This window comes from Phyllostomus discolor, chromosome 5 (assembly GCF_004126475.2).
Source record: "Phyllostomus discolor isolate MPI-MPIP mPhyDis1 chromosome 5, mPhyDis1.pri.v3, whole genome shotgun sequence".
NCBI lineage: Eukaryota > Metazoa > Chordata > Mammalia > Chiroptera > Phyllostomidae > Phyllostomus > Phyllostomus discolor.
The window spans coordinates 164,965,325-164,988,134 of record NC_040907.2 but is presented as its reverse complement, the minus strand read 5'-3'; the positions used below and the strand labels follow the sequence as shown (position 1 = coordinate 164,988,134).

General features: G+C 42.9%; 1 protein-coding gene across 1 annotated transcript in view; it reads right to left on the bottom strand.

Annotated features, from left to right (window-relative positions):
- Nucleotides 1-11,955: 11,955 nt before the first annotated feature.
- CCDC172 (coiled-coil domain containing 172) overlaps nt 11,956-22,810 on the bottom strand; it is a 53,879-nt gene continuing 43,024 nt past the window's right edge. Inside the window, exons 9-10 of the mRNA XM_036027529.1 lie at nt 12,116-12,282; nt 11,956-12,021 (exon numbers count right to left, since the gene is read on the bottom strand). Coding sequence (XP_035883422.1) covers nt 11,956-12,021; nt 12,116-12,282 — 233 coding nt within the window. The remainder of the gene's footprint in view (nt 12,022-12,115; nt 12,283-22,810) is intronic.

The window sequence follows — 22,810 nt, the reverse complement described above, 5'->3', positions numbered from 1 at the left end:
AGCTGAAAATGATTGGCCTAATTAAAATAGCAAAAACACTACAGGCCAACAGGTCAGACAGAATAGGCCAGGAAGCTGGATTAGCCTCACTGGCAATCAGTGTGCAATCTCTGTGTGAAAGCTTTAGATATTTTTATAGAATTTTGCTCTTTCAAGATGACATTCACTACCGTGACTAAAACTCTGGAAATCCCCCAAAACCTCAAACACTTGCAAACAATTTTATAGATGTGAGTTTATAGAGTGAAATTCTTACTTTTATTATCCCAGTAAGTTCTCCCTACTGGTGGGGACGTTGGTCACGTGGCCCTGTGTGGCCCACCGTCACAGAGATGTCGTGTGATGTGGCCGCAGCGCAGCTCTGAGATTTACGGATGGACACATGTCCCCAGCCAGGCCCGTCAGAATCCACCCCAGGTTTTTCTTTAAACAGTTGAGAGACTCACTTTTCGTGGGGCTCACCACCTGAAGGTACAATGGAGTCTAGAATCATTTGTGGCCATTTTTGTCACCACGCAGGAAAAGTCTGTCTCAAAAGAGGCCAACGTAGAGGAAGATATTGGAGTCAAAAACTGAAAGAGACCAATTGGTCATTATGTCATTTGAATTGCTAAATCCAGCAGTCTTTGAACACAGAGTTTTCCTTGGTCTTCCTAGTTACATAAAGCAACACATTCTCTCTTTTTTTGGCCTAGGCTAGGTTAGGGTAGTTTTCTGTGACGAACAAAGAATGTTTATACTCTCTCCATTTAGGAGAAATAACTCATATTACCCATTATGTCTGAGTTGTTGGCAAGCCTTTTGGTCCATATCATCCTGCATTTTCTCCCCTATAAACTACTACGCTCAATCATGATCTCTTATTTAACCTCAATTTTATGGACTAGAGTTGGAAAACCTTTTCTGTAAAGGGCCAAAGAGATACTATTTTAGACATTTTGGCTCAGAAGGGCTCTGTTACAAGGTAACTCTGCCTTTTAGTGCAAAACCAGCCATAAACAATGCATAAACAAGTGAGTGTGGCTGTGTTAAAGTGAAGCTATTAATGGCACTGAAATTCAGATTTCACATCATTTCCACAGGTCATGAAATATTACTCTCCCTCTGACTCTTTTGCAACCTCCTAAAATCGTTCTTGGCCGTGAGTTGCATTGGCCTGTGGGCAGGAGCTGGCTGACCCCGTCACAGACCACAGCCTGCATGAGGGTGAGGAGGGAGCCTCAGCGTCAGCATCCCCAGCAGCGACGGGCGGTGTTTGCCCCCCGCAGTGCGCTGCTACTTATTGAATGGATACATGGGTGCTCAAGAAAACCGAGATGATGGAAAATTCAGTTTTCACCAATAAAATACAGTCACACCAAGCATTTTGAAAATTCAGTAGAAATGTTATTGAAAGTTTAAGGAACCCGAGGAAGGCCCTTGCTTCTACCTACTTCTCTGCCCCTTCTTGTCCCTGGCTCAGCTCTTTACAGCATGTTGAAACCAATCAAAGTATTCAGATGAATAGAGGAATCTACTCATGACCAACCTTCCCAGTTCTTTTTTTTTAAAGATTTTATTTATTTATTTTTAGAGAGAGGGGAAGGGAAGGAGAGAGGGAGAGAGAGACATCAATGTGTGGTTGCCTCTCACGCACCCTACTGGAGGCCTGGCCTACAACCCACACAGGGAATCGAACCAGCAACCTTCTGGTTCATAGGCTGGCACTCAGTCCATTGAGCCACACCAGCGAGGCCCAACCTCCCCAGTTCTATGAGTGGCATTCTCAGGAGGTCATTGGTCTCAGGCAACACATTCAATTGCTCATCTTTTTTCCCTGCACATAAAATGGAGACAGTATCACTTATTGAACCAACTTCATATGGCTTCTTAAAAGTTCCACGTGAATTAGTGAACCTAGAAGGTACATAAGCTTTTTTTTAAGATTTTATTTATTTATTTTTAGAGAGGGAAGAGAGGGAGAAAGAGAGAGAGAGAGAGAGAGAGAGAGAAACATCAATGTGCGGTTGCTGGCCTGCAACCCAGGCATGTACCCTGACTGGGAATCAAACCTGCGACACTTTGGTTCACAGCCTGCATTCAGTCCACTGAGCTACGCCAGCCAGGGCTGGTACATAAGCTTTTTAAATTCCTAAAAAGTTTAAAACATTTTTACTAAAGATTTCAGAAGTTTTCATGATGATCAATGTGTATAAAAAATGTGATCCAGCCTGCTTAACAAAACTGATCAAATGTGTTCCCTTCAAAAAAAAAATGGAACCAAGAATTCTGTCACTTATGTTTAAGACTGTGGTCTCCATTTCAACATTTCAGTTTTTTGCATTTCTTAGATAACACAGGTCAGAATCAAATGCCGAGGTACCAATGAGATCCTCTCAAGGTACCTTGTGACTGAACTCATCCCGACTTAACCCCCCTGCCAATGAGGTCGTGGAAGCAAGCATCCCAGTAACTAAAGAAACATCTCCTGATACTGATGCTGTTCACGTCACCCAGGCAGGGAGCTGCTGCCCACAGAGTCAGCAGAACGCAGTGAGGGCCTGTGTCAGAATACAAGGGCACTGGCGAAATCTGGCCGTGGTTGCGTCGTACCTAAATCTTCATCTGGAAGTCTAAGGATACAGAATGTGTGTTTTCTCAGGAAGTGCCACATTGAGTGAACCTGCCATTAGGAGGACAACTTAGCGATGTTCTAATCAAGTTCATGGCTGGATGTGAATGTTCCTGAGATCCTGACTCTAAAGAAGTCTTGAGAGGGACTCCCCCAGCACAGGCCTCAGGGCAGGGAAACAGGTGCACCAGCCTTCTGAACCGGCTGTGTTCACTGCAGCAGGTGGGAGTCACCTGGCAGTAAGTACTTCCTCCCACGGGCGGTCCGCTGTGCTGATAAGCACTGTGTCTGGTGCAGCTAGAAACAGGACGGAGAAAGGCGACAGCAACAGAGGCGGTGGGGGTGCGGGGGGGGGGGGTGCGTGTAGAAAAGTGTCTGGGAAGGAAAGGATTCACACCACTTTAAGAACGAGGCTCAATACACTGATCATACAGCCTCAGCAAGTTGTAAACACGTTTTCTAAAATGTAATCTAGGAGAACTGTGAGTTTGTAAAAGGAAACCTGTATCGGGCCAAGTGGATTCAGACTTCACACCAATGTAGTTGAAAACTCTCTTGTGTATCTCTTGTTCTAAGGGGGAAAAACAGAAAATCAATACAGTTAATGTAAAAAGAGGGGCTCAGACTAGTGGGCCAATCCTAGTGGCTACACCAGGTCCCATCAAAAAGGCCCCAACCTAAAGCTGCAGGAACCCTTTGAGAGGCCACCAAAAATCCATCTAAGCACCCATACTCGGTGCTTACGAGCCACTCTGTTTTTACCACATTTTTGTTCAATAAATGTGAAGCACTGCTGAATTATTTCTTAGCCTACTAGAATAACGTTGTTCCACGATATTAAATTTACCAGCACAGAGATGCTTTCTGGAATATCAAGCAGGACCTGAGTCTTGAATTTGTGCCAGAACATTACAAACACAAACCACAGAAGAAATCAGATCGTGCTGAGGGAGCAAATGCTCCTTCTTGAGGGACAGTGTCATCTTCAGAATGGAACAAAGAGAGCCCTTGATCCTAGCTTCAAGTCCAGGAGTTCTTGAATTATGTCTCTAGTCATGTCTGTGTAATTTACGTTGATTACAAGCTGCTTTCTGGACTGCACGGAGGATGCACCTGTTTGGGAATTGTGGACAGAGAGAAGCCGTCATAACAGGCTCCATGGGCACAGCGAAGGCCGGTGGGAGTAGACATGGGTGTCTGGAGAAACAGGACTTGAACTCTCGGATAAGAAGAACAGGGAGAATCTCGACCTTATTTGCATGGCGTCCAGTGCCAGTGCCTTGACGGAGAGGAGGTACCTAGAAGACAATGTCCAGATTCAGGAATATGTCCCCTAATGGCCAGGACAGTGATGTTTTTTTCTCCCAAAGGAGACTAGGAAGAGACAGGAGAACCAGCCACTGAATATTTACAGGATGAAGATAAACCAGCCAGCTGATAGGGTTACATCAGTACATACTTCTCCAATTTTCACAATAGCCCACAGGGGAGTGCCGTCCCCCTGAGAAGAGTGAGAAATCATTATTTTTAGCTCTGAGCCATCAACCACAAACCAGACTTTTATGACGTAATCATAGTTGCATTGTACTGACTTGCCACTGATGGAATGCTTGATAGGACAGTTTCTGCAGCTGAGTCTGAGAATGAATGCGTGAGTTTGTCTTGGTTGGTATCAGGCAGTGTATCCACTGAGGGGTTATCTGAACGGTCCTCCTGGCTGCCTCCAGCACAGGGTGAGGAGGAAAGGCTGATGCAGCTAACGAAGACTATGAGGCCAAAGGAGACTGCTGTAAAGACCCTCTGGGTTTCTCCTCACCCCAGGCTCACGTGTCCCGCATTAAACACCAGAGTCTGTCCCGGGAAGACAAGGGTATGGGGCCTCCCCTGGCTCCAGCTGTCTCCAAGCAAACTCCAGGAATTCACAAGACAACGCTAAAGGCTGTTCTGCTTGTATCTCCCTTTCACTCATTCTTTGGAAAAGGAAGGAAGGAAGGGAGGGAGGAAGGAAGGAAGGAAGGAAGGAAAACCGTGAAGTTACTAGCGCTGTTTTCTGCTCTGGGGACTGAGGAATCCAACTTGGACATACACAGCCCAGCGTGCGGATGGGCCAACAGCTCCAAAATGGCCAACTGGAACACATTTTCGCCAAGGAACTCGATAATACCAGAACCATTAAAGTATTTCTCAGCCTCAGCTGAATATTCAGTGTGGCCGAATTGCCGAGGGAGCTTTAAAGCCTTGGCATCGATTTTTGTTTGCTTGCTAGTTTTGTTTAGTCAGCATTTTCTCTTTCTTTTTCAAAAATGTTTTAAATTGAAGTATATTTCGCATTCAATAAAACATACAGATCTTCAGTGTTCATTTCAATGAGTTTTTTTTTTTATTGTGGCAAAGCATAGATAACATGAAATTTACCACTTTAATCATTTTAAGTGTACAGTTCAGTGGCATCACATACATTCCCGCTGTTGTGCCGCCATCCCCACCATCCGTCTCCGGGACTGCTAACACTCCCCAAGTGAAACTCTGTCCCCATTAGACACTGACTCCTCCATGATGTGGAGCATCTTTTCATACGCATATTTGCCATCTGTGTTATCTTCTTTGGTGAGGTGTCTGCTAATTGGGTTGTTTGCTTTAAGAGTTCTCTGTGTGTTTCACATAACAGTCCTTTAACAGATGTTTCGCAAATATTCTCTCCCAGTCTATGGTTTATCTTCACATTCATTTGACATTGTCTTCCGCAGAGAGGAAGTTTTTCATTTCAATCAAGTCTAGCTTCACTTTTAAATATTAATTTGTAGGAATTCTTTCTATATTATGGATTCAAGTCCTATGTCAGAACTATGAGCTATGAATATTTTTCCCAGTCTTTCATTTCTCAAATAACACCTTTCAATGAGCAGACATTTTTTTTATGAAAACTAACTTATCAGCCTTTTTCTTCAATGGTTAGCACTTTTTGTGCCCTGTGCTAAACTGCTAAGATGTCCTCCTATGTTTTCTTTCTAAAAGGTTTTGGGCTCTGGTTTTTTTTTTTTTTATGTATATAATCCATCTCCGATTAAGTTTTGTGTATGCAGTGAGATAGGGATTTAAGTGTATTTTTCCTATATGGATAACCAATTCTCCAGGGATATTTGTTTAAAAAGACTTTTCTTTCCCCAGATGGAGTGCCTTGGTACCTTGATCAAAAATCAATTGCTCATATATATGTAAGAGTATTTTTATTCTGTCCCATTGACCTACATGTTTATCCATGTGCCGATACCACACGGTCTTGATTCAAGCTTGAAGCAGTTAAGTCTTGAAATCAGGCAGTGTACTTCTACCACCTCTACTTGTTTTTCCAGATTAGTTGGCTATGCTGGATCCTTTGCATTTCAATGTAAATTTTAGAATCAGCTTGTTTATTTCTTCACAAAATCCCACTGGTATTTTAATAGGGATTTCATTGAGTGTATAGGGTTATTGGGAGAGAACTGATATTTTCAAAATAAAATGCTTCGTTTTCTATACATTTCGGACTGTGTGAGACCCCTCCCCTCCATACCGGTCATAGAGAGCTACTGCTTTCTTACTCCCACATTCTTCTAATAAACCAGCTCAATTTAAATCTTCCACAGGATATTGAGTTGTAATTAATCCAACCCAACTCACACGAAAACACTGACACCATTTTTCATGATGAGCATCAGAAAATAATTTATATTCTTATGACTCATCCATGAGAACAAGAAGTCCTCAGACAGTGAAATGCAGGTGTAACAGGTGACGGTCAGCCTTAGAGTCACCGTCTCCTGTCCCCTGGATGAGAAATAATGCCACAGGAAAATATTTTCATGGACTATCTTGCTTGGCTTGATTTAACAGGCCTCAGTGGTACAGAGTTTCTGCAGCTGTGAAAGAGTTTCTTTCTGTGATAAGATAAGAATCACAGAATCACAGGCTCCATGTGAACATAGATTGAAAAAAGTAGCAGAGTTCCCATGAAGAACCAAAGACAGTGTGACATCTGACAGCTAACTATACTTGCAAACCAGGCGTATCAAGTGCGACTCTAAACACCCGTGTGCTCTACTGGTAAGTCCTCTGGCACCTGCCTTTGGTCCAGATTAATTAAACCCAAACCAGTTTTCTGTCACTGGGGTTGTTCAGCCACTGGGAGAAGTAGAAAACTGGGTGAGTATTAGCCACTATCAATTTTTGGCTCCTCCTACTACATTAGCCTCTAGTCTTACTCCTCGTCAATTCCCTTCCTGTACTGTAGTAGGAAGGGATGATTTAATGTAAATATGGTCATAGTCTTCCCCTTACTGAAACCCTTTGTCCATTGTCCTCCAGGTAAAATCCAAACAGCTGAAACAACTTCAGTGCATCCGAGATCGGGCCAATCTCTACCGTTTCTACACCACGTGAGACTCAGTTCCTTGAACACTCATGGTATCGCCTCTTACTCAGGAGTTTCCAGCAGGCCCTTCCCGCTGCCTGAAACTGTCACCTCTCACCTCTGCTCCGCCCTAACTCTAACTAACATCATCTAACTCATTGTCTTCATGTCTGTTCTCACAGGATCCTGAAAACTTGTCCCATAAAATTCAACACATACTTTGTAGTTCCTTCTTTGTTCATTTATCTTCCCCATTAAAAATAAGCTTTGTTAGACAATGAAGTACATTGAATTCTACCACCTTTCTAGCATTAGTACTATGTCTGGCATACAAGATCTACCCGGAAAGTATCCAGCTATGGAATATGAGAAATAGAGACATTTATTGACCAAGATACAAGAAACATTGTACATAGGACAATGGAACCTTAGCTCCCTTCAAAGTAGGCAACTTGGGACCTCACATGGTTCTCCCAATCACCATCAGCTGCCCTGTCATATTTTCCTGAGTCTCATTGACAGTCTAAAATTTCTTCTTTCAAAGGTGATTTTAGTTTTGGGAAAAGTCAGAAGTCGCAGGGCACCAAATCTGGGCTGTAGGGGGCTGAGTCACCTGGGTGACTTGACATTTCACCAAAAAACTCTGCATCAGATGTGATGCATGAGCGGTTGCATTGTCATGAAGCTGCCAATCACCAGTTGCCCATAGCTGCGGCCTTCTGAATCATCTAGTTTCCTCAGAGGAATGGTCAAGCTTTATGCAAAATTTGATGCAGATTCATCACTCTATTGGCTCAGTCATTTTGCTCACAGTACATATGCTCACTCAATGGGATGTACTGCCCCACTGACTCATACAGTGATGTCATCATTGTTCACGCATGTGCATTCCAGTCCACTCTCCTTGGCTGCCAAGGTTTTGTCTTTTTGTTTTTATAATTGTTGTTCTATTACAGTTGTGCCCATTTTCCCCCACTGCTCTCCCCTGCCCACCCCCCCCACCCGGCTCCCAGTAAATCCCCACCCTGTTGTCCATGTTCATGGGTCATTTGTACCTGTCCCTTGACTAGACCCTTCCCCATCTTCCCCCTTATCCCCCGCCTTTTCCCCTGGCCGCTGTCAGTGTGTTCCTTGTTTCCCTGCCTCTAGTTGTATTTTGCTCATTTGCTTTGTTCACCAGGTTGCATCCATGTCATGCAAACTGTTCTCATTATATTAACAGTGGCTGGACTTTTTCCAGACAGACCTCGCATATCAGCCACTCAATGTACTATTTGTTAACTAAATGAATAAACAGGCGTCAAACAAAAATAAAATAGTCTCCACCCTTAAAGAACCTAGAGGAAACAGAAAGGCAAAATGATTGATTATAACTGAGCCCAAATGATGTTATAACATAGGTATATATGAAAGTTAAGAGAGAATTAAGGCACTGATTAATTTTGCCTATATTGAGAAGGGCCCAGAAGGACATTACAGAAAAAAATGACACTTGAACCCAAACTTGAAGAGTAAGTATACATTCACAGTGCTTGGAATACAGTAAGCGCTTTTGCTGGTAATGCATAGCATTCATTCTTCCTTCTTTTGGTAAAATCCCTCCCGTTTTCTTTTGGAGAAATAAGCTTTCCCTTTCTCAGCGCCTGAGTTTGCATCAGCGGATCCCGTTTCTGACCCCGCCCCTCAGCCTGGCCCGGCCAATGAGAATAACAGGGCGTGGTTCTGGCAGAGGCACCAATTCCACTTCAGGCCAGTGAAAGCCGGTTCAGACCCTTGCTGCAACAGCTGGAGAAAGGTGCCCGCCCCCTCTCGGGGATGGCCGAGCCCCTAATGAAAGCCTGAAGCTGCCAGCGGCCATCTCTGTCGCCATACCACACGTGCAGAGTTTGCCTGAAGATGAAGCTGGAAGAGTGAGAAATGGACCTGCGGTGGCGAGAAAGGCTGGTGTAACGACTATGTTGAAGCCCTTGGATCCAGCTATGGCCAAGGTCAAGACGCACTCTAGGACTTTCCCGTTAAGCGAGACACCACACAGCTTTTTTGTTTTCTTAAGCTAATTTGAGTTGGATACCTGGTCTTTTGCAAATAAAAGTGTCCCAACCTATTCAGTGCTCACTGAACATCTATTAAAACGTATACAAAGTCTGCAGGCAGAAAACAGGAGACAAGTTTCCAGTGCAAAGGAATAAACAGCACAAGTAATGGAGAAAATGAAGCTTAGACAACTTAACCTTCCTTAGACACGAAGGAGAGGATAACCGTTCCGGCTCTCAGCAGCCCGCGGAGGTACGGGCTTCGGTGTCCCCCAAGGCACACATCCGACGGCTCCTCCTTCGGCGCTCAGGCTGCCGTACGGTGGAAATCACGGCACATTATAAAAGAATGATTCGTCCAGTGTTGTTCAAAGGCAGCTACATATTTTGTTCATGTTCTGAATGAAAAGATTCCAGGCAACATTACAGAACTCATTTATCGTATCTGTATGAAGCTATTAGAAACCATCCATAAACTAACCATTATGATGTCAGTGTTCTTGATAAGCACTGGGAAACAATTCCTATTCTTAATTTATAGCCAGCAGATCTGTATAACCGGTGTCCTGTTCAAACAGCAGGTGTGATGACTGGAGCGTGGCCTGCTCGCCGTGACCTGATTTCACTACCTTATCTGCGTTATCAAATTACACATCTATTCAAATAGGCCCTTTCAACTTGTGTAATCTTGATGTTGCAACTTTACACACAAAATATCATGTGTGTTACTTAACTCATAGTTCTGTCTTAGTCTTATTTCCAGCACAGCCTTCTTTTTATTTAATTAAAAATCCTAAAGAATTTATATAACAAAAATATAGAGAACCAACTGGCCTTTGTACCTCTTTGACCTAGGTTCTAAATTAACTTTAACATTTGTTAAAATGCACTCATTGACACAGACTCATAGACTTAATATTGTTGCTCAAATTTTATTTATTTTTAAAGATTTTATTTATTTGTTTTTAGAGAGAGGGGAAGGGAGGGAAGGGAGAGGGAGAGAAACATCAGTGTGTGGTTTCTCACGCATTCCCTACTGGGGACCTGGCCCACAGCCCAGGCATGTGCCCTGACTAGGAATCAAACTGGCAACTCTTTGGTTCACAGGCCAGCACTCAATCCACTGAGCCACACCAGCCAGGGCTATTCTTACTTTTTTTTAAAGGTTTTATTTACGCCCTGGCTGGCGTGGCTCAGTGGATTGAGCTCAGGCTGCGAACCAAAGTGTCGCAGGTTTGATTCCCAGTCAGGGTACGTGCCTGGGTTGCAGGCCATGACCCCCAGCAACTGCACATTGATGTTTCTCTCTCTCTCTATCTCCCTCCCTTCCCTCTCTAAAAATAAATAAATAAAATCTTTAAAAAAAAAGGTTTTATTTATTTACGTTTAGAGAGAGGGGAAGGGAGAGATAAAGAGAGGGAGAGAAACATCGATGTGAGAGAGAGATGTCAATCAGTTGCCTCTCGTATGCACTCCTACTGGGGACTGATCCAGCAACCCAGGCATGTGCCCTGACCAGGAATCGAACCCATGACCTTTCACTCTGCAGGACAACACCCAACCAAGCCACACTGGTCAGAGCAGTTTAATTACCCCTGGGTATCCCACTAAATAACCCCTATTATCTTAAGAAGGTAACTAAATATAAAGGAGAAATAGCTACACCTCATCTCAACTGTATCCTTGTCTAAATCTGTCGTAGTCATAGTACCCATTGCCCTAAAACGTCCCACATTGGTATAGATGCTCTAACACAGTGAATAATACATGAAAATTGAAGTAACCTTTTGGGACTTACAGATCGGCTGAGAAGTGAGATCTCATGGACTCCCAGTTAACAGTTCACAGGCCCGATGTAAAATAAAGCAGAGCCTTCCGGGATAAAAACTTACTACATAACACCCAGCTAATCGAGGGTTGATCATCTCCATTGCTTCCCCATTTAACAGTCCAGGTTTTTCTTCCTTTTCAAATTTTGCCTGGAAAAAAAAATAAAGGGCACCCAGTGCGGATTACTACACCCTAGATGCGCTAGTCCCGCGCATCACGGCCCCACACCCCACATTCAGTGCTACGGAAATGACTGACTCCCCTATCAATGACAATAAGTATTTTGTTCTTATGGATCTGGCTCACATGCTCCGCTCGGTGCCCATTTCAGCAGCCTCTCAGCTGCCGTGTGCTTTCACCTCCCAAGAGACACGGCGCCTCTCCCAGGCTACCCACGGGGCACCCCCGCAGTTTGGCCTCTCGCGCAATCCTTGCCGACCAGACCTTCACTACATCCGCCTCTCTCCAGGTATGAGACTGCATTGCTGACATCCTCCTCCAAGGCGATTTATGTGACACACCCATCATTCTTGACTAAGAGACGACATCTTTTTGGTTGCTACAGAGGCCACGTACAGGCCAAGATTGCAGAGCTGCTGCTGGCTGCCGCGGTGTTAGCAGGGACTTGGGTTTAACCCTCCCGCACTGCGAGGAAGGACACACCTTCATTCCTTGTTCTTACGGGTAAGTGATCCTTCGTCTAGCTTCCTCGCCATCTCTCGCGTTACACCCAGCCCCCGGAATAAACTGGCCTTCGCTGCTCTCTGTCTTCATTCATCTTGTAGAGTAGGGGAAGGAAGGAGGAAATGATTTACATATCATGCTTTAATATTTTCCAAAGTTTCTGGCATATTTACTCGTTCAGTCGCTTGTTCATTCATTCACTTACACAATCATTCATTCACGGCTGACAGTGCTGGGCCCGGGGCCAGGCCCGGGGACACTGAAGTGGACACAGCGCCATCTCTCCCCACAGGAGCTGAGTTTCCATGTGAAGGCTCTTCTCAAAAGAGGCAATGAATGGGGGGGGGGGGTGGCTCTGGGGCTTTTGTCTTTGGTTTTTGGTTTTATCCAAGTTAGAGCTTAAAGAGTCAAATCCTTCCACACACTTCTACTTTCGGCCGTAAGACAGTGATGGGCACTGGGTCTCTCTCCCACTGGAAACACGGAGAACATCACACAGGCTGCAGGAGACGACTTTTTCAGGCGCTGAAGACAGAGCGGGAGCAGGATCCCCGAGAGAGGACGCACGGGGGCGACCTGGGCACTGCCGCTCCCGACGCACAGAGGTGCGCCTGGTTCCCGCCGCTGCAGCTGCTGGAACGTGGGAGGCAGGGACCTGGGGAAGAGGCTGCTGTCTGACAGGTGGTCGGGGTGGAGCGAAGGGGCCTGAGTGGGGGTGGCGTAGGAGATGCGGGCTAGGGGTGGGATGTAGGTCACGCCTTAATATAGAAACCACTTCCTAGAGTCAGGGCCCTGCCCTAAGGCTAAGTTTAAAATGAAAATAGAACCACCCAAAGAAATAATAAAACCAAGACTAATAGGATCAAAAGAATTCCCCAGTGATCTAAATGCCTGTTGGGACAAGCAAAACGTTCTTTAAAGGAAGGTGTCGTAATCCAAGTTCATTACCACACACCATCCCCAATAGGCAGGACGACGTTATTTGCCTATGGGCAAGTTCAGTGCTTGGTACACTGAATGAACACACTGCCGGTGCATGCACAGCACAGGTGAATCTCACAGACACTGTGTGAAGCCGGATTATAATGAGTGCGTACTGTATAATTCACTTACTTGAAGTTCAAGTACAGGCAAAACTAAATGGCAATGAAAATGATCAGAACAGTGGTTACTAAGGCAGGGGCAGGGGTGGCAGTAGGACTTGACTTCAAGGAGACATGGGGAATTTTCTGGAGTGATGAAATCGCTCTGGCCTTTGGTTTGGGTGGTGGGCACATGACTTTGTCGAAACTCATCAAACTTTGCACTTCAAATATGTGGTCTTAGTATATGTAAATTACACCTCAAAAATCGATTTAAGTTTTAAAAAAACAGCAAAAAATATAGAACCATGTTTCACATAGCAATATTGAGCTTTTCATACAAGCCGAAGTGAACTGTTTTACTTAAAAAAAATGTAATTTTATTGAAGTCATTACAAGCTGATTTATACTGCCTTGCAAGAACTGATTGTTAAATTGTAGGAACTTTGAGAGCCAGCTGTCAAACCATTGTTAGCTTGAAATTGGCCATGGTAGAAGTCTTTACAACACATTATAAATCAACATCTCCCCTCACTCCCCCACCTCTGGTTTCCTAGCACACCCTTGGATTTATGATTTATATTAAACTAAAGATCTGCTTTGCATGTCATGTTTAGAGTTATGGGCAAGAAACAAAGCAAACTTTCCAAAATGTAGTTCTACAAGCTCATTTTCCTGCTCCCCTTTTCTTCTCATCACCTCTACTCCAAGACAATAATTTCAACCCCTTTGGCTGTTGAATTTAGAATTTTCTTCAGGTCACTAAATAACATGCACATGCTGCTACTTATTTTTGTCCGTTTTGGCACTGTCTACCGACTTCCCACTGCGAAAGACACGAGTTTCATCTTCTGTCCATAAAACGTCCGCCGCCTTCAAAATACACTGCGCACCACCCCACCCTTCCAACATTGCGCTCCCCGTTTACTTAGATCAACACCAAGTGTTCACACAAATCTATGAGGAAGACATCACAGCTCAGCTGTCTAGTATCACGAGTCCTTCTGCTTTTCCTTCCCTGCACAACTTTTTGTTTTCTCTGTGGTTAGCGATATTCTCATGTTTGGTTTTTGTTTCATTTGCTTAGTTTTCTGTGTACTTATCATTGAGTTATACCCAAAGTATCTCAGCTGTTTAAAATTTCCCTCAATAGTTCCAGCACATCAGGTATTCTAGCGCCATCACATTCCTGGCTGGCAGCACCTCTTTGGAACTGCTTGCTTTCGCCTGTTTTTTTTTTCTTTTTTTCTTTTCCTGCTCTCTCTTAAACTCTCATTATTCAGATGTTGAACAAAATGAACTGATTCTCTAATCTTATCTTTCTCATTTTTCATCTGTCTTCTTGTTCTACTTCTTGGGAGCTTTCTTAAACTTTATCTTTTCAATCTTTTACTTTTTAAAAAGTTCTTGTAACTTTTTAAATTTCATCTGTTTTCATCTTATAATGGCAACATAGTCTCTCTTCTGACAACATCAATGCATTTTTTAAATATTTCATATCCCTGAGGAATCTCTCTCTCCCAAGTTGTCCTCCCCCTATCTGTGTAGAGAGGCGCTCTCTGTGTGAAAGGCGGTCTGTGGACACGGATATCGACTGTCTCTGCTTCAGAGTGAGGCCGTTCAAGGTTAATGGAAAGCTCTGGACACCCATGGGTAGAGCTTGTCAGCCTCTGCGCTTCACTCTAGGGACTTTCTGGCTGGCCTGTCTCATTGAAAATTTTCTTTCCTTACATCTTTTCTTCTGAGCTTCTGAAATTCCTTAAAAAACAGTCCAGTCGTTTGCTTGGGAGAGTGTGGTCTCAAACTAGAGGATGCACCAGAATCGCCCAGGGGGCTTATTCCAATTCAGATTGCGGGGAGGGGGGGCCCCCCAGCCTACCAAGTTTGTGATTCTTTAGTTTGTGATAGGGCTCTAAAATTTGCATTTCTAACAGGTCTTGAGATGACACTGACACCGCTAGTCCTGGGACCATACCTTGACAACAGTGGCTGGGCTGGAGGATATAAATGTGATGGCCTCAAGTGAGATTTGAGTTAAAGGGTTGAGTTTTTAATGTTAACAGTGTTAACTTTTCTTAATTCCTTGTTTTCAGTAATTATATTCTCACCTCAACAGTGCCTGGTACCTTCTGTCCAGAGACCCTCTATTTCATATTCTCTAGAAAATAAACTTCAAATCTTCTGCTAGGGTTGTGGGGGTGGGGGGCTGTTCCCCAGGCTGGACTGGGGAACAGGATCTAAGGATCTTAGTGTTTCTTAAGCACATTCCCTTGGGTTTCAGCCCCATAACCTCCACTTCCAGAGGAAACTTGTACTGCCAACCGCCCAGTGCTCTGAGAATTCTGTAGGGGCATATCAAATGTGTCATGAGTCTGAGACATAAGCCACACATAGGAAATTCTGGTGACTCGACACAAGAAATAAAGTACATGAACCAGAGTGTTCATCTTTGTGCATAAAGAGCAATGCGAAAAATGTGAATACCGTGCTAAGATGCTCTGTTCCAGGCTGCCTTCTGCCAAACAATAATTAAAGAGACTATGATTCATCAGGGGTAGACCCAATGTCAGAATCACACTATTTCCTTTATATATATATACTCTGTCTCATAGAATCTTGACAACAACCTGACAAAATGGGCATCACTTTATGTGTCAATTAGGAAATTGAAACTCAGAAGGGTTAAGTAAATAGCTGAAGGCCCACAGGAAAGGTAGAACTAGAAGAGGATTGAAAGTCCACCTTATTCTAAAGCCACCACATAACCATTTTGCAATACGGTGGCTTAAAAGCAAATAAAACTATTTATTGGGAACACAAAACCCAAGCTGGTTTAGTAAGGCAACATGGCATACTTGGCTTTTGTTTTGTTTTCAACAGATGTGGACCCTATTTTATTGAGTGTATGATCCCTACAGCCCCTTCCAGAGAAAAACTTCAAAAAAATAGTCATTACACTGAAGACTGTTAGATTTAACAGCTCAGTGAGTAATGCACAAGAACAAGTTCATTCAAGATTATCATAGATACGTAAGTCACCAGACAGATTTCCAGCAAGGAAATCAACCTCAAAGACGCACAGGTCTTGTTATTTAACATCGCTTTGCAATGTCTCCTGTCTTTTTAAATAAAAACAGATTCTAAACACTTGACTCAACAAAGGTGGTTTCCCCAAAGGATACTTTAAGGGTCGATTTTTTTCCTTCCATGTATAAAGGTCACTCTGAGAAATTCTATTTGTAGGGAGATTTCCAAGTGAAGATTTTTTGCCTGGAGAGGGAGGTTTAACTAGTTCTAAAATCTGAAGAACAAAGGGAACGCGGCTTCGCTTCTCTTCTCGAGAGTGGAAGTAATTCGGTAAAAGAGATAAATAAGTGTGGGCAAAAGAGAAGAGGGGAAAAATAAGAGGAAAAAATGACAAAACTGTGCTTGGGAAGAGCTCCGAAAGGAAGAGCGGAGATGCCGGCAGTGAGGGGCAGGAGGAGGCGGAGCCGGGGAGAAAGGTGCTGGCGTGAAACTGCCGGGAAACGTCTTTGTTGCCGTTCCCTGGGAGGGAAACAGAAATCGCTGGGCTGCTTCGTGTTTCTAGGATACTTTTCCGTAGGCCAGGTAACGGGCCTCAGAACCACAAAAAGTAAAATGCCATTGACTAACAGTAAAATTTTCACTCGGTTTAAAAAGGCTTGTGAGGAAAACTAACACGATTCTGCTGATCGGTTGAGCTTCCAAAAGAAACGCACCCCTCGTGACACCTTGCCCTCCGTCCACCGGGACCCGCATCAGAATTCTGATGTCCAGAACCGTAAGATAACAAATGGGTGTTGTTTTAAGCCACAAATTTGTGGTCATTTGTCATAGCGGCGATAGGAAATTAATACAATTGACGAACCAATGTATGCAAACGAGTTCATCTTCTCTTACTCTCTAAAACAACCCAATAGACGGTTACTTCAACTTAGTGTGCCAAGTAAAAAAAAAAAAATCACATTTTTTTGTTACAACAAAACTGACTCCGTTTTCCAATAAGTATATTCCCAGTTAAACTGAATTAATGAGGTTTTATGGAAACAAAAGCTAGAGCTGAATTAAATATGTACACACAGCCCATTTAGCACATCCTCATCCTTGAATAATACTGCTGTAGCCTGGCCAACTCTGCCTCTCTCTACCCGTGCAGAATGACGTTAAACAAAAACATCCTTTCCCAAGAAGAGCATCCTCCATGAGTCTGTATGCATGCATTAATGCTTTAATTCCGGCAGCCTGGCATCAGCTCTGCTGTCAGGATGCTTCCTCCCTTCCTTTAAAAACGTTCCCACACCAGCTAGTATTCCCTCTTTCCCCTTTGACATTACCAGGGTGCTACTGTGAATGGCAAGTAGCCATTGGTTGTACTGCACGCAAATTTAAGGTTTTTGGGGGGAGAATGGGGAATAACAAAGAACATGAGAAAGAAACAGTTAGGGTCCTAGTGTTCAAAAGTTAATGTTAATTAGGTTACTTAAATCTTTCATATACCTTTTTTCACCTATAGTAGTAAAAGGATTAGGTCCCAGGTTGGCCAGCCCATAATACCTGGTCAACCCATTAAGTATGTGGGTTAGCTGCACGCAGGAAGTCTCCCGCATCTCTTGATATTTTCTGTATGCGAATCACTTTGGTATGGCCTCAAAATGCAAAGATGAATGAATGAAGTTCTTGCTGTCATATCGTTCGCAATCCGGAGGAGAATTAGAATCACACCATTGCTGGCTAATACCATGAGGCACTCTCAGAAAAAGTTCTGTGGGGCACAGAGGGCACGGGTAGTGTGCCCGATGGCACCAGGACACGTGGCAGCGAAGCAGCACTGCACAGCATCTGAAATGGATGAACATTCCTATCCCAGCTGCCTCTACACTTGCTGGGAAGGAGGCAGCAATGGCCTCCATTGGGGAAGAGCCAGTTTAAACATCTCTGGTGCCTAGTCAACTGCTCTTGCCTCTGTGAAAGAAACGGCTCTACGCCACATTCCTAAACCCAGGCAAACCAGTCCCTGGGTATTCTGGATTGGGAGATATCGGGGAACATTGAAATCTGGTAGTCCTGGTTTCCAATCTGATTTGAACCCGTCCCTGTATTATCTTGATAATGACTTAGCACTGCAGTCTCTGCTTTCTTGGCCGTACAACAACGATCAATGTTCCCATCGTTCAGGATAGTGGTGAAGATTAGAGGTGATTTATGTAAAGCGCCCAGCAGGAGAGATCAAGGGTGGAACTCTGAATTCAGACTGTAACACCGATAAGCACACAAGTCAAGCGTTCACCGATCAGGACATACCCAGAACTCTTCAAGAACCACTGCTAAGTTTAACTGATGCCCTTCAGAAAAATAAAGCAAAATGCAACAAACTAGACCCATCTCTTATTTCACTGAAGAGTAAATCTAACAGCTCCAAATCTGAAGTGTTTTGTCATTTCACAGCAACCCCTTAGCAAGCCTCGGAAAGGAAGGAGTGCACGCTCCCTAAGCATGAGGGCCTGCCTTCGCCGCCCCTGGTTCTACGCCACAGCTATCGCCATACTCTGTTTAGTAGGTGCTCATTCTTTCCTTAAAGTGTAGTGATATAGAGCTCAACTGAACAAGTACATAATAAAAAGACTGCCGTTATCTGGACATGATAATTTAGAGTGGACAGAAGTATCCAGAATATGCCCCTACTAATATAATTTATAAAACATTCTATTTGAGAAGGAGGAAAATCTCTCAGAGCAAACCTACTCATTTAAGAAATAAGCAGTCTGAGCACATACTATGTGTCCACACTGCTCCAGGCACCGGGGAGACAGCAGTGAACCAGAGACAAAAACCCCTGCCTTCGTGAAGGTTGCACTCTAGTCTGAGAGGTACACCAGGGACGTAACAACATTTATAAATAACTGCAATATATGAGCTAAGTGCTAAGAAACAAAGAGCAGAAAGAAAGACAGGAAGTGTCGGGGGCAGTAGCCATGCCACAGTGGGAGTTCCAGATTCTGTATATATTTTGAAGGTTAAAAAAAAAGATTTGCTAATTGGACATGTAAAGTACTGTCAAATATTCAACTATTAGGATATTGCTGGAGTCAGGAGCAATTTACCCCCGTTTTCCTCCATCAACAGAACTATGCTGGAAAATATTTCAACCACCTAACTCATGAAACGACATAAACAACATAGACTCTGCAGATTTTAAATAAGAGGACAGAAAATTTTAAGTAAACCTTTAAAGAAAACACATACCTGGTGATAATGCTGGTTGGCAGGTCAATTACTGAGCATCCTAAGTAGAATGACTTCACTTTATTTGATAGATCAACAGTTTACAAATGAATTTTATAAGACTAAAGAAAACACTAAATAATCAAGGTTAGCACACCCAGAAGTCACAGAAATAATCAATTACTTCAATGAACCTACTCTTCATGTACTATTAGGGGAAAAATCCGTTACTTATATTTCTAATTCAAAAATAATATGAATTAAACCAATTAAGCTCTTTTAAGATTAGCAAAAGTAGAACTAGTACTATATTAACAGAATTTCACTTTTATGTCCTTTAAACTTAGTTTCCTCTATAGTGCATGATACTAATTTAAAGATTACTATAAAGTACTTACTTGAAAATTATATATGGACAATTGAAAATTACAGAGAGATTTAAAATTTATACCTACATAAATAGAAAAGGAAGGAAGGGAGGGAGGGAAAGAAAAGGAAGGAGGGAAGGAAGGAAGGAAGAAAGGAAGGAAGGAAGGAAGGAAGGAAGGAAGGAAGGAAGGAAGGAAGGAAGGAAGGAAAGAAGGAAGGAACACCCTTTTATAGTAATTTCTCATTCCCAAACTTCCCCATTTTATCATCTTCTTCAACGTGGTACCAGAGATGTCCAGCAGATGGCACTCATACATTTTTCTAAATATGTTGCTGAATAAAAACAGGATTGCCTAAATTTTGTATTTCAGACCAGAAAGACGAATAAATCATAGTCAGAAGCAAACACATTTTAAGATTTTCTATTACCATGAAGAAATAGTGCTTTTAAGCTACTCTAATGCACATTCATAGCTTGTAAGCAACTTAGAATTTTCACTTCCTATTCTAGCAGCTGGTAGAAAGCAAGCATTAGGAACCACGTGCCAATCAGCAGCCTGGTAATAGAAGGCTGTCAGTGACCACGGAGAGACCCACAGACTTTCTCCATTATGGGTATGGGACCATTATTTAATTCTAGTTTCTTTTCAATGCTTTTATCGGTTGTTCTACACTGACAGGCTTTGAAACTAGCAAACATTATTACTACCATTTTCAACAACGCAAACAGGCTCAGAAAGAGAAAGACATGAGAAGATAGGCTAATTCAATCAAGAAAGATAGTTGACAATAAGTGGATCCAGTTTCTTTCACTAGAGGATCAATAATTTATGCTGAAATCCTCAATTAATAAACATGGGTTAAATGCACAAGTTCATTCAACCACATCTCAACACACGTACACTGAACACTCCCCATGTGCCAGCACAGTTCCAGGCTCTGAGGAAAAAGTGGTTTACAAGACAGACAATGCCCTGCTCTCCCAGAACTTATGTTTTAGTCATGATAAGTAGAAAAGAAAAACAAGAAAGATATTAGACAGTAGCAGCAGTATGAAGAATTAATGAGTTAAACTGGAGTGAATGATATAACCACATGACTACTTACCTTTTGGTGTCTCTGGGCCACACTGGAAGAAGAGTTGTCTTGGCCCACGCGTTAAATACACAAACACTAGTGAAAACTGATGAGCTGCATGTGGCCCACGGGCTGCGGGTTGGACACCCCTGGAAGGCTTCTCCGAGGAGGTGGCATTCCGCTGTCACCTGAAAGACAAAAGCAGACAGCCACGTCAGGATCAGGAGCATCCCAAGCAGCAGGATCTCAGCTCCTGAAATGATCCAAAGGCCAGAGCCAGCAGGGCCTGTCCGGAGAGCAGAAAGGCCAGGGTGGCCCGCGAACAATGGGCAAGGGGGTGCAAGAGCCCAGATGGAAGGATGGCTAACAATGGATGGAGGGAATAATAGAAGGGGAAAATACAGAAATAAACAGAATGCTAATTGCAGGTTAATCAGAGATTTTTTTTTTTACCTGTTGATCTTTCTAGAAGTTTTCTATTAGCCCATATTTCTGTCTTAGCAAGTGCTGAAAAAAAATGAATATAACTCTTCTTCTTTGATATTTTAAGAAGGTGCTATCCCTTAGATTTCCACCTTAAATTATCAATGACCAGAGGGTGGCACTGAAAAAAAATATCTATAGAAAGTGTAATAAAGTGGGATGAATAGGTGTTAATTTCAAGAGATACCCGGAAGGTGAGTTTTCAATAATACTTGATTTGAGTCTGTTTTGTACTGATTTGCCCCTTCCTCCTCGGGGAGTATAAAAGATATTCTTAGTTTATTAAATATTCACATTCGCTGATTCTGATTACCAAGAGAGAGATTGATTTTTTTTAATTCTTAAGATTTATTTTTAGAGAGGGAAGGGGAGGGAGAGAAACATCTATCGGTTGCCTCTAGCACGCCCCCAACTGGGGACCTGGCCTGCAGCCCCGGCATGTGTCATGACCAGGAATGGAACCAGCAACCTTTTGGTTCATAGGCCAGTGTTCAGTCCACTGAGCCACACCAGCCAGGGCCAAAAGGGTGATTTGAATGATTCTCAAATTTCTCTTATCTTCTTTTTTTTAATTATTTTATTATTTTTTAATTTTATTTTAACTATTGTTCAAGTACAGTTTTCTTTTACTCCCATCCCAGCCCACCGCCCCCCCAGCCCTCCCCACCTCCCTCCCATTCCCACCACCCTTAATTTTTGTCCATGTGTCCTTTATACTTGTTCCTGTAAACCCTTCCCCCTTTCCCCTGAAATTCCCTCCCCTCTCCTCTCTGGTCACTGTCAACCTGTCCTCTGTTTCAGTGTCTTTGACTATATTTTGCTTGTTTCTTTGTTTTGTTGTTTAGGTTCCTGTTAAAGGTGAGATCATATGGTATTTGTCTTTCACCGCCTGGCTTATTTCACTTTAATGCTCTCCAGTTCAACATAATGTTCTCATTCAACATAATGCTTTCCAGTTGCATCCATGCTGTCACAAAGGGTAGGAGCTCCTTCTTTCTTTCTGCTGCATAGAATTCCATTGTGAAAATGTATCATAGTTTTTTGATCCATTCATTTATTGATGGGCACCTAGGTTGCTTCCAACCACTTGGCTATCGTAAATTGTGCTACTATGAACATTGGGGTGCAAAGGTTTTTTGGATTGGTGTTTCAGGGTTCTTAGGATATCATCCTAGCAGTGGAATTGCTGGGCCAAAAGGCAGATCCATTTTCAGTTTTCTTAGAAAATCCCACACTGTTTTCCGCAGCGGTTGTACCAGTCTGCAGTCCCACCAACACTGCACTAGGGTCCCCTTTTCTCCACAACCTCTCCAACACTTCTTGTTTGTTGCTTTGTATATGATGGCCATTCTTTTATCTTCTAATACTTACCTGTTGGGTAAAATTTTATTACAAGCCAATACAGAAAGGAATATCTTTTTAAGGTTGTTGGAACCAAAACCCAAGCAATGAACCTATAAATAAAGACTCCCACAGTCTCAGCGACTTCACGCAAACCACTCCTCAATCAAAATCTCAGTTCTTCCTGCAAAAACTGGGATATATGCTTGTTTCCAACTAGAATCTCAATAAAGAGCTTTGGATATATTGGAGAAAAATATTTTTATAAATATAACCTTGGTATTTTACAAGTTTCGACTGGCACCGGATTTTAGAGCTGACACTACACTGTCCCTGTGCTTCCTCCCGTGTCACCCAGCCCCAAGCAGCAACTTCCTGGTCTAAAGCCAACGAACACTGTCACCAATCACATCATTCAACGGTGGCTAGAATTTGCAAATACTTTCTCTCAGTAATCACAAGACCATATCCAGAAATATTCATTAGCAATTGTATTTACATCTATTAAATGTAGATTAGGGGAATTTTATTTTAACAAGATTTTATTTACCAACTCATTAGAATGACAAATTATTACAAGTACGAAAATAATTAACTTAAGAGTTATAAAGTAGCGCAACTCTTCTGCTCGTCAGAGGAAAACGACCGCATTTCTCTCCCACTCCAC